At 32.5% G+C, this 12,306-nt stretch overlaps 1 protein-coding gene across 1 annotated transcript in view; it reads left to right on the forward strand.

The window, feature by feature from the left end:
- The first annotated feature begins 848 nt into the window (after positions 1-848).
- LOC119632266 (translational regulator orb2) overlaps positions 849-12,306 on the forward strand; it is a 14,340-nt gene continuing 2,882 nt past the window's right edge. The window contains 3 exon segments of the mRNA XM_038025090.1: positions 849-1,225; positions 2,429-2,763; positions 5,320-5,378. Of these exon segments, the coding sequence (XP_037881018.1) occupies positions 1,198-1,225; positions 2,429-2,763; positions 5,320-5,378 (422 nt within the window). The 5' untranslated portion in view covers positions 849-1,197.

A 12,306-nucleotide genomic window follows, 5' to 3' on the forward strand; every position in this document is an offset into this window, starting at 1 on the left:
GATTTCATCTATTTCGTGGAAATTGCGAGGATTGCTTAAGAGCACAACAGACTTAAATCTCTCTCACAAGCTACTCCTAATTCTGGAGCTTGCAAAGCGAATATATAAGATGCAATGACATCTATTTTGAAGCCGGGTATAAAATTGGTGCCCCAAACACATTGCAATTGTAATATGCACATACACTGTTACATTCATTATAGATCCGAACAGCAAGCAAACATTATTTGTTGTACTAATTGCTAAAGCAATAAATAGTTCCTTGTCGAATCTCGCAAGACAAACAAAATATGCATCTTTCATCTTTCTGTATTTCGAAATGTGCGCCCAAATGCACATAAGCATAGTTAGTAGATATCTATGCTTTAGCGCATTAAGTGGCACATCGTTAATGATTTGTTGAAATAATATGTAAAAAATGAAAGTAATTTTTTCCTCTGTTCTATTTTATTATCTTTTCATGTATTATTTGCCGTTTATTGTTGCTGTTTTTATGTTGTTTTTTGATGATGATACCGATCTCGCTGCAAAATCCTACGACTCTTAACATATATAAAATAAAATAATATAAAATAAATAATAATAAAAATATTCTATAAAAATATATATAAATAAATAAATAAATAAATATGATATATATATATATACATGTATACATATATATATATATATATATCTATATATACAATAATAATGTTTGGTGTAATGGTGTTTCTATTATGCGCTATGTGTTCGCCCTGACATCCACATTAACAACAACAATCTGTGATAATTCTGGTATTCTAAAATTAGGGCGAAACAAAAAGCAAAATAAATAAATAAAAATAAATAAAATAAAAGCCAAAAGAGAAAAAAAAAAAAAAACTTGAAGAATTCATTGCAACAAACAAACACAAAAAGAGCCAACGGTTTTTTACTTTTCGTTTCTGCTGCAAATCCCATTAAAAGGCAACAAATCGAGAAGAAGAAGAAGATATAGTAGTGATTAGCGCATAATTTGTAGAAAAAAAAAAAGACATCAAACTTATAAATAAACTATAAAATAATTTTATTTATTGAATTTTTTTTTTTTTTTTTTTTGTAACTGAATGTGTTTTGTGTGGTTGTTATCATAAAACAAAAGTATTTGCAGACTTTAGTCCAACACAGAGAGAGAGGCGGTAATCATTGATTCGTTAAATAATTAACGAAAATAAAATGGATTCATTAAAATTGCAACAAAAAGGTATGTACGTAAAACGAATAAGAAAATAAATCGAAAAATAATTTTTTTTTTTTTTCTCCGTTGGAGTAAAAGGAGTGTGTGTGTGTGTGTGTGTGTGAAAGTAGAATTTTTTTTTGTTTTAATAAAAGCAATTATCCAGCGAAAAGTAAGACAAGAATGAAAAAAAAAAAAACTGGAGTGTATTTGATATTTGGCAGACAGACGTATGTAGATGAGATATATATAGAAATCGTTTTAAAACGCCTGGCATTGATTGTTTGTGAGACATCCGGGTAAAGACAAGAAAACGCGTTTATTATGAAACTGGTACGAACGAACGGACCGGGTACATTGGCAGAACGACGTGGGAAAGGAAGTAAATGCAAGCAATTATGCAGTTATGTCTTTTCATTTTTGTTCTTCTTCTTTAGCCCATAAGAGTATTCTTAGAGTAACCGTTTTTCGTTGATGACAACCTTTGGGCAAAGTAAACCATTGCTTCCGTCAAAAGTACGTGTTTCCCTTCTGCAAATCTAATCAACAAATCCGTTTAAAATTCTTTTAAATTTATTTTGGACAAAAAGCTAAAAAAAAAACAAAAAAAAAAAAAATGAATATTGTAAAAAGAGTAAAAAAGCATAGATAAATAGCATTTACAATATGTGATTGTGTTGTCATTAAAAGGATTGTATAAACAGCTTATTGCAGACTATATATATATAAGCCACGATGACAAATTGTTGAGGAGAAACTTTTGACTAAACACGACAAAAGATATTCAAAATATTCATTTCAGATATGTTAGCAAGAATTGCTTGCAAATGCAACTTTTAACCACATGACAGTTCGCGGAGCATTTCTTAAAATTTTTCGCAAAAATGTTTCACATACACATATATATTAGTGCAAGGATCCAGATCTCGCTTTTTAACTATAGTTTATCCTTTTCGCGTACCCATAATCTACGCAATGTTACGATTTCCGAAGTGTGTGGAGCAAAATGTCACAAACAACTCATCTACTCTTGTATATGCTTTGTTTTCTAATATGTATTAACTACAATTAGGTGCACGAGCTTTTTTTTAGTTATAGGAAAGAAGAAGTGTGTATATATATAAAGTAAGGCTAGATAAATAGGCAGAAGGCGATAAAAATGCCCCTTTTAAAATTCGTGTTTACTATTTGAGCTTTATTTACGTGATTTTCGTAATTGTTTCGTTTTAGCCGCCACAACACCGAATTCTATAAATACTGCCTCTACTAGCAATACTAAAAACTCGGCTAGTGGCAGTAACGTTCCGACAACTGTGCGATTTAATACTGGTGATGAAAGCATCGATGAGTTTTTTCAATCGTACCACAACAACAGCGCCAACAATAACCCAACGAATGTTGCTAGTGGTGTAGGCGGCGGCGGCGGCGGCGGTGGCGGTGGTCCATCTTGTATATCAGGAACAAACATCACCAGCGGTAATACTGCAATTGCATCCGCTATTGGTCATGGCGGTGAAGTGCTATCGACCAGCCCTTCCCAACATCAGCAAAATCCAATCGTTAATGTAAGTACCACCGATGATATAATAAATATTTTAAGAATTATCACCGTTAAAAGCGGGGAATTTTGAAAAAATTCATTTTGATTTAAAAGATCTGGAAACGAGAAGGAAAAATGTGATTGTGTGTGTTTACTTTTATTATCGCTTGCTTACTTTCAAACGATTACTCATTTAGTGCGATAAATTGATTGTGTGCTGCTGCGCTCTCTCTCTCTCTCTTTTCCATTCTATTCTCTAAATGTTTTACTAAATTTTTAGTTTCCTTTAGTAGAGTTATCCACCGCCGTCGTTAATAATTTATATATATAATAAATAATAAATAAATAATAAAAAATAATTTTTTTAGTGTTCAGCGGTGAGCTGATCTGATCTGCTTTTCTTTCCTTCTTCTATTTTTATCAAAAGTGTGCTAAATTTTACCGAATTCTTGGTTTTTTTTTTTTTTTTTCCTTACACTTTTCGTGTAAAACATATATGTTATATATAATGCAGGACTTGTATTACGTACCTATTTATTTATATTCTCATTCCGACAGTGTGACTAACGGGTGTGTGTCGCGCTCTTCTTAAGTAAGAAAAAAAGATTCATTTTCTATGCTCTTTGTTGTGTTATCTACGCCAACGCTAATGTAATGGTCATCTGCCTTTAATCTTCAATCTAGAGGTTTAAAAAGTCCCTCAATAAAACTGAGAGTCATTTAGACTCTCAGATCTGATATCTGATGGATGACAGAAATTAGTCAGTCAAGAAGTGATCTATCTGGTCTGGGGTTAGGGTTTTTCATAATAATAATAATAATAAGTAAGAAATATTTACTAATAATGTAAGTTTGCGGCCCTTCAGTTAGTTAGGAACAAAACTATTTCATCCATTTTAGCGCGCGCTTTCTCAGATTGCGGTCAAATATATACAGCAGATTTTTGGGTTGGTGGTAGTAGTGTGTAGGTAGTACTAGTTATTTTTATATCCGGCAACAAACCCCTAATGAAATATTTTATATATTTATAAATCCTACATTCAACGTTTTGTATATATTACGTACAAGATGTAACCGTGAGTGTATATACCCGCTTAATATACTCTTGTTTATTTTTAAGTGTATTTGTCTGCTGCATGCATAACAGCAGCGTAGACACTCACATGCATACGTAATTATTTTGGCTGCATGTCATTACATATTGTAGTCAAACATTTCTATGAATAAATTTATGGACGTTTATGGGTGATTTACATATTTGCATCATGTATGAACATGTGGGCGTATGTGTTTGCATTATTTGCAAAATTACTTATTGTACTTTTGTTATAATTTTATTTTTATTTAAATGTGTGCAGCAGGTGCTTGGAAAATTTTTACCAATCATAACGCGAATCGGAGAGAGGGACGCACGTCACTAGTTTTTTTTGTCATTCCGTCTTTAACCTCTTAACGCCTATAGTATCTATACGGGCGTTTAAGTGTTTGAGATTATAGTTGCATTCATTACCTACCAACTCAACAGAACTTTCAACAGAAAAAATACTGATAAACGGTACTTATGCGGTAATACGGTAGGAATAAAAAAAAAAAAAAAAAAAAAAAAAAAAAAAAAAAAAGAACGCCCATGAAGTGCTTGGTTAATAGATACAAATTTTAATAAGCCCGTTCTGCAATTTCTTAACAGTTTACATAAAATAGGCACTGGTTGGTTAGCAGGAGGAATCGGTGCTGTTTACATCATCCGCGTGCCTTCTTTGAATCTGTAATTAGAAGGACGCGACAAATGCTAGGTATCGGATTCAATTTTAGATATATTACAAAATATTGCTCCTAACCGGCGGTAAGGCCGTAAATAATCACGAGATATTGAAAAGGGGCAGGAGGGAGTCCGGAAAAGATTTAAGGCAGACATTGAATTTTCGTTCCGTTATTTCATTTCCCTTGTCCAATTCGGAGATTTTTTTCACGAGTATATTGAGAAACACAATCCATTCTAGCATTTCATAAGGCGGGGTGTATATATTGGGGCATCATCTTCACGATTTAGGCGAATTTCCAAGATGAGCATGGAAAAAAGGATATTCGAGTTTCTTCTTAGCGCAAATAAGTAAAAGCCTCTTTACTAGTTTCTTGATGTGCTCTGCAGATCCCGATCTTTTGAAATCACACTTCTTCATATATATATATATATATATAGAGTTACAGTTTTAGATTAGACGTAAAGACTTTTCTACATATTTTTTGTGGTGTTTTTCTGATATACACCCGTGTGCTTTATTACAGTTCCCGCTTTCAATTCCGAATATTCTACTTGCAGTGTTTTACACCAAATCGCTTTTCATTCTGCAATTTATTACTTACTACTACCAATAAAATAATATAATAATGCATAGATATTATTGTACGGTTGACGATGGGGGTGGAGTGGGGGTGGGTATGAAAAGTTATTCAATCGAATGCGAGATTTCTTGTTTTGCTTGTAACGCGCTTAATTTATATTACAATTACACCTGTGTTTATTGTTTTAAGAGTTTTAAGTTTTTAATTTCTTGAGTTTTTTTTGTTTTTTCACTTGCAGTCTGACGAAGTGAATGCCCGTAACAATTTTCTACAGGGAAATTTCTTCAATCGCAAAAGGTACGTAAACTATAAAATCTTCACTATATTCTGTAAATAATAGCAAGCAGCATGTGTTGCCAGTAGTCACCCAAAAAAGTGCAAAGAGAGTGTTACAAATATTTTTTAAAAATTTTATTTTATTTCATTTAATTATTAAATTTTTTTTTTTTTTTTTTTTTTGTTATATGCTCTTTGCGCTTTAAAAGGGATATTTTTTTTTCTTACTTCACTAATACCCTATCAGTAAAGAAATATGCATACCTACGATTTTAATCGAATAATTTTGAACTAATTAATCGGCATCTAAATAAATAAATAAATAAATAAATAGGATAAGAAGGCAGGCGGCAGGCGGCAGGCGGCAGGAGGCAGGAGGCAGGAGACTTTTAAATTTCAATTATTTGCATTTTTAAAAAATTTCATCGATTGATGAAGAGCTGAAGCTCATGCTCATATAACGTATATCATATCATATCATATCATATCATATCATCACTTACGCGTTATGTGTTTAGAGAGCACACAATGTAATATAATAAATAACACATGATACGATATACTAATGATTAGGCACGCAAGAGATGAGATTATAAAAGTATAAATCACACTGTAACAGGGCCCTGCTGTTGACAGGTATGTGTCATAAAATCACTTCGTGTGTGCATATCTTGGCCATAAATTCCTCTTTCTCTTTCTCTTTCCCTTTCCCATTCACTCACTCTCCTAGGTCATAAAATTCTTTTTAAATAGAAATTGTCGCTCTATGCACAATTTATTGAATCGAAATTGAATTTCAATTTTAATATGCATAATAAATACGCTCTGCTTTGACTACTTTTTTGTTTAACCACATTTTCCAACCATAACCATACGATTGTCCGTTTGTGCTAAGAATTTCATTTTACATATAGGAAAGAATTGAAGAATCTTGTGTTTTGAGCCAATCTTGGATAAGCAAGCAGCAGCACGCATTCTGAAATGCAACCGCCTTAGCTTCTTATAGAGAATCGCTTAAATTTTTTAATAGATTTGAGATAAATTATGCGAACGAAGCGAAAAAGAAACGAAAGAAAGAGATTTTTCATTGAATAGATTCTCGATGGCATTATATATGCGGTGGGGTGGTATGTTGCCATTTCGCAGATAAGTGTTAGTTTGATGTGGCTTGAAAGCGAATAATGCGCTTTATGGAACGGGTAATCATGAACGTTATTCATGTTGGAATACTGGGTTCGCTATTTCGGCTCAATTATCAATCAATGAACCGAGATAAACAAAATGAAATTATTTTCCAAGCAGATTGATCGAGTTTGGCGTAAGCAAACAATTTTCATATGCCGTCATGGGTTCTCTTTTTCCATAACTTTTGACTGACTGTGACTGCAAATGTCATTGTCGTTTTAGGTAACGCATCGCAAATGAAATGATAAGGGAGATTGGGTACGAATTTCTTCTTTGCCTCGTCACAAATATTATTTAAATTGAAAAGATATGGATGTGCAAAGTTTGTTTGCCGATGTATGACGCTGTTGACAAGTACAAAAAATATATAAGGAATGCTGCTGTGTATGAAAAGGATTTGACATGTTTTTTTCTCTTTCTCATATAGCGCTTCTCGGTCGTCCTATCCCTTTTTATCGTTTTCCTTCTCTTTGTTTTATTACTTCCTTCTTGCATTCACAGTCACCCACGTAGATAGTACAGGTCCAGTGGTAGTGAGACTTCTTAAAGGAGTTTTTGCATTTTCATCCGCGCACGCATTTGCGTGCGCCCTCTATGTTTAAAACGAGTATAAATTATGCATACAATACATTGCCACCAAGTATATGGTGCTCGCACACACACACACACACACAATAAGTAGCAAAATGATAAATTGCCTGTAATAGCTGGTAGTGAATGCTTGTTGTGTGTGTTATAATAAAAAAATTTAATACAAAACTTTTCAAAAATTGCTCCTTTTAAAAATAATTTAATATTTCTTTACCTAAGGAAAGTTAATAAATTGTTTAGATATTAGCTAGGGGTTTATTGTGTAAATCACTTTTTTATTACGATGGCCAATCGACTGACGAATCGATTATCATCTATGTAAATACATGAGAAGATGAGTAGATGGGAAAAATGGCATTGCTTCTTAATATAGCATGAAAGAACAAGTTATTCGAATCGAAGCGAATCGAATCGAATCAACAGACATTGCTAACAATTCAACTGGCATTTAGATGAAATGATGAAATGCGTTTCTTAACAAAACTATAGAGTAGAAAATTATACGTCACAAAAGTAACGAAAACTTTGCGCTTATCTAACTGACCTAGTCCACGCCTATTTAACTGACCTAATCGAATATGTCCTCTATATAATCCTTGCGAAAGTATTGAAAAAACAAAATCATTTTAAATTGTCTCCCTAAAATTGGAAAGGAGGAAAGCAGGAAGAGAGAGAAAGGAGAGAGAGAGAGAGAGAGAGAGAGAGAGAGAGAGAGAGAGAGAGACTGTAATCGAAAAAGTGAAATATATTCGGAGCACTTTTTGAAACTTATTTATCTTGATAGAATGAATGAATGAAGTATGAATGAATGTGTTTGTTGACTTCGTGATTGGGGATGATATTGGTGTTGCCTTGTCTCGCCTTGTATTTAGAGAATAACATGTCGATGCGAAGATGTCATCAACATATGTAAAAGTCATTACCATTCCCAACAATAACTAAAGGTATATACATATAAATATCTATATATGTGCATATATGCATGTATTTCAACCGAGCTATATATGAATAGCGAAGCACACTCATTACATTATACAGGAATGAATCTTTTTCTACCGCAAAGGATGAACGTCTATTAAGTTTGGCGTACCTTATGAACGGTTTAGAAGTATATATATATATATAATATTCTAGACGATAAGCGATTTGTCATTTGTTTCTATTAGATAGAATACACATTTGTGCGCTTTCTCATAAGAAAAAAATCAAAATCGAATTTTGAATCGTTTTGAAGCTTTTGAACGTGCTGCAGGGGGCACACGATCCTTAAGTATAGACGTAGAGTTAACTAAGAGAAATAAAATTTAGAAGTGATATAAAAGAGTTGTTGGCAGCTAGCTAGTGCACCAGATTCGTTTCAAAGCAAATGCGAATTTCTATTTACTTTATTCTTTTTGCTTCACCGTCGCACTTAATAATACAAAAACGGGAGATTGACTCGCAGGCACAGTGTCTAGCCGTTTGCAACAAAGTCAGAGGCTGTTAGGCTCCAGTTTTTTTTTTTTTTTTTTTTTTTTTTTTTCTCTCCTTTCATTCATACATTTTAAAAATAAAAAAAAGAAGTACGTCGTTAGACAGAAAGAGAAGAAAGAGCGGGGAACAGCAACATAAACAATCAATACAAACAACGTGAATTACTGTAAAGGAAGAATTAAAAGCGTCTGGCTTGAAAAAAAAAAGAAAAGGTTTTCTTGAATATGCGTTTTTTCTTTTTTTTTTTTATGCGTTGTGTGTTCCTGTTGTGTGTAGTAAAAATTGCTTTTATATTTTCAAAGTTTCTTTTTTGTTTTTTTTTTTTGTTTTGTTTTGGTTTTTGCAACTTTAGTAGGCCGTTTGCAAAGTATTTCAATTTTAAATGTGAACATAAAAGTAATAACCAGAAAATTGCATACAACAGAGCAGCAGACAGACTTACGCAGACAACTTACTGCACTAAGTAATACTTCAATAGAGTTTTTTTTTTTTTTAAGTGCCCGGAAAAGGGGGGGGGGGGAGGGTGAGGAGCGGAGTTTGTTATTTCTGTTTATGGTGTGCAAGTATTTATTGATTTTGTAGCCCAGATGAAGAGGAGGGGGGAAAGGCTTCTTTAAATGTCTTAAATGTGAAACACCGAGAGTTTACAATTTCATTGCATTACCGTCTGGGCCAGATCGATACAACGTATGCATGTGTATGCTAACGAAAGTTCTTTAACCCCTTCATAAGGATGTAAAGCCTTGCATATTGTTCCTTCCTAGAAATGACTAGGAGACGACTTTCCTAGGGAACTACACGAGCAATTTTTCTAATTAATATATACCTACTTATTATTAATTAGAAAAGTTCCTCGTGTCTTCAATGGATCATTTTTCAGTCAATTTCCTTTGTTCTGCTAATATCGCAACAACAAACCCTTCGAAAATTTTTTCATTGGTCACACAAAAACCTTCTTCTTCTTTGCCGTTTTTTTTTTTTTTTTTTTTTTTTTTTTTTTTTTTAGATATTTTATAAAAATCATTTAACTAATTTACCAATCTGCGTTGTACACATCTTCCTTTTTCTTGATGGTGTGGTTTCAGCGATCAAACTTAACGAGGATTAAAGTGGTCGGAGGATATGGCTCCAATTATAATTATATATCCCTATATATGTATACATGTGTATTGTTTATATAACAAAGACCGATAAGTTGGTAGCATAAAACGTAGATATCGCCACTATTGACGAATTGATAGGATTTTTACACAGCACAATTCTTCAAACGAAATGTGCTATGTCGTCTTGTGGCCTTCCTAAATTAATGATCGCGGATATCATATTATATGGATTCGTAAGTAGACGTATCCTAAATCAATCTGTTGCATCCTAAGCGGGTTTGTGTTATACCATGAGATTTTCTTCTCTACATATTCTCAAAAATATTCTTATTAAATTTCGTCAGCTTTGCGGTATGGTATGTAAGAGTAGCAGTAATGCAAGAATGCAATCAATAAATAGCAAACAAAAACAAAAAATATAATGCGCTTTAGAATTTTTCACAATCGATGATAGGTATGCATATTTCTTTCTCAGATTAAGCAAACAAAAAATTATTCTTCAATTTTAAATAAACAATTTCTTTAAAACACAAAAAAAAAAAAAAAAAAAAAAAAAAAGAAGAAAATATTAACCTTTTTCCGCTCAACGTCGGCTTGTGTGTGTCTCTCTAATAATTAGTAAGTTTAATTTCTTAATATTTGAATAAATTTCAGTAAAAACTCATTAAAACATTTAAATAATTGGCGCCAAAATAAAAAGAAAAGCGTTATATATAACATGTATTGAATTTGTTATTCTGGGCCATTTTTCTATCTAATTTATGCCATACGTGCATATTAACCAACACACCAGTAAAACATAAAAAAAAAAAATAAAAAAAAAAAAAAATAATAATAATAATAATAATAATAATTAAGAATTATATTAAATTGAATTAATTGCGTCTCGTAAGTGTGTTTTCAAAGTGATTCTTGTGAAATTGTAAGAAGAAAGTTAATGTGAGAAAAATCAGTGTTATAATTCATTTTGTGCGAACGTGCAGTAATATAAACATACAAACGACATCAAATTTAAAACATCAGCAACAACACTTTAAAAGCATAATAAACTTTTGATTACCATCTCATCTATTTCCCACTATCGACACCACATCAACACCAACCACCACTACCACCACTACCACCACCACCACCACCACCACCACCACCACCACCACCAATATAGATGTTATATCAATATGAATAATAACAACGGCAGCAACAAAAAGGACATCGGGACTATTTACTCGAACAGTTGTCGTTTAAAAGCTTATTCCAAGGACTTGCCGTCTGCGATAACATTTCTACTTGCTATATAGGTACTTGCAAACCGCCTCCTAATAGAAACAGCATCAGCAGCGGCAACGGCATCAACAGGAAGCAAGAGCAGGCAATAGCAGCAAGCAATAGCGCACAGTATATATAGTATATATATATATCTATGTATATATATCTATGTATATATAGGTGTTTCATCTTTTGCTCGTTTGCTGATTTTGTGCATTGTATGTATATAGCGCTCATTTCTACCATTGACACGACACATTCACCCACTCCATCTGTATACTCCTTCTTTAAAGCGTATGCCAATTTGAATCTCGAGACTAATCTGATTAAAAAAATCATCAGGAGAAATCGTCGTCATTTACCTTTAATAACTAACTGTAAACTGTTGTAGTATGATGCCAACATGTTGCTAGACTCTGTCCCTTCTATCTAATATGTAATCAAATTGCAACCGGATTTGTATATATTGTGTATATGTATTTGCATGAAGGTGTGTGTTTGTTTTGTGTGTGTGTGTGTGTGTGTGTGTGTGTGTGTGTGCGTTTGTATTTGTGTGTGCGTGTGTGTGTATTTCCGTTTGTGTGTATATGTGTGTGTATTTCCGTTTGTGTGACGATGTGCGTGTCTCGCTTATGTGAAATATTATTTTTTTTAAATATTTCATATATCCATCAATGTCTGATGGCATAATTATGAAATAATTATATTAAAATTTTATCATTTTCGATCTATCTATCGATCAGACACAGCTTTTCTTTTTTTAAATTAGTTTTTAATTTTTTTTTTTTTTTTTTTTTTTTTTTTTTTTTTTAAATTTTGTTTTTATATATTTCTGTCATACGCCCAGTGTAACATATATGTAAGTAATACTGCTGTTTATATATATAAAATAAAATCAATACAAAAAATTAAAAACATTCACGGATAATGCATTTTCTAAACTCACTTTGTTTACGAATTATTAGAAAAAAAGAAAAAAGGTTTTGCACTTGTTTGCTTCCCTCTCTCTAAACTAATAGATAAGACACAACCGTCGTTGCATATCTGTAACGCTGGGCGGAAGTGGGTTAATATGCTATAAAATTATTAAATATTTTTGATGTATGTTCAGTTTTTCCTACGAATATACAAAAAACATTCAAACACATTCACAACACGTTAATTAGCCCGTATAATTATCTAAAAGTAAAGGTTTATTAAAGGTTCGGTAATATTTGTCTTTTAATTTTCAATGGTTATATACCATATATGGACTTGTCTTAGCTGAGGTAACTAAAAATATCGGAGTATCGGAGATTAGAATGAGTATCGGAGATTAGAATGAGTATCGG

Source organism: Glossina fuscipes, unplaced genomic scaffold (assembly GCF_014805625.2).
Source record: "Glossina fuscipes isolate IAEA_lab_2018 unplaced genomic scaffold, Yale_Gfus_2 1, whole genome shotgun sequence".
Lineage (NCBI taxonomy): Eukaryota > Metazoa > Arthropoda > Insecta > Diptera > Glossinidae > Glossina > Glossina fuscipes.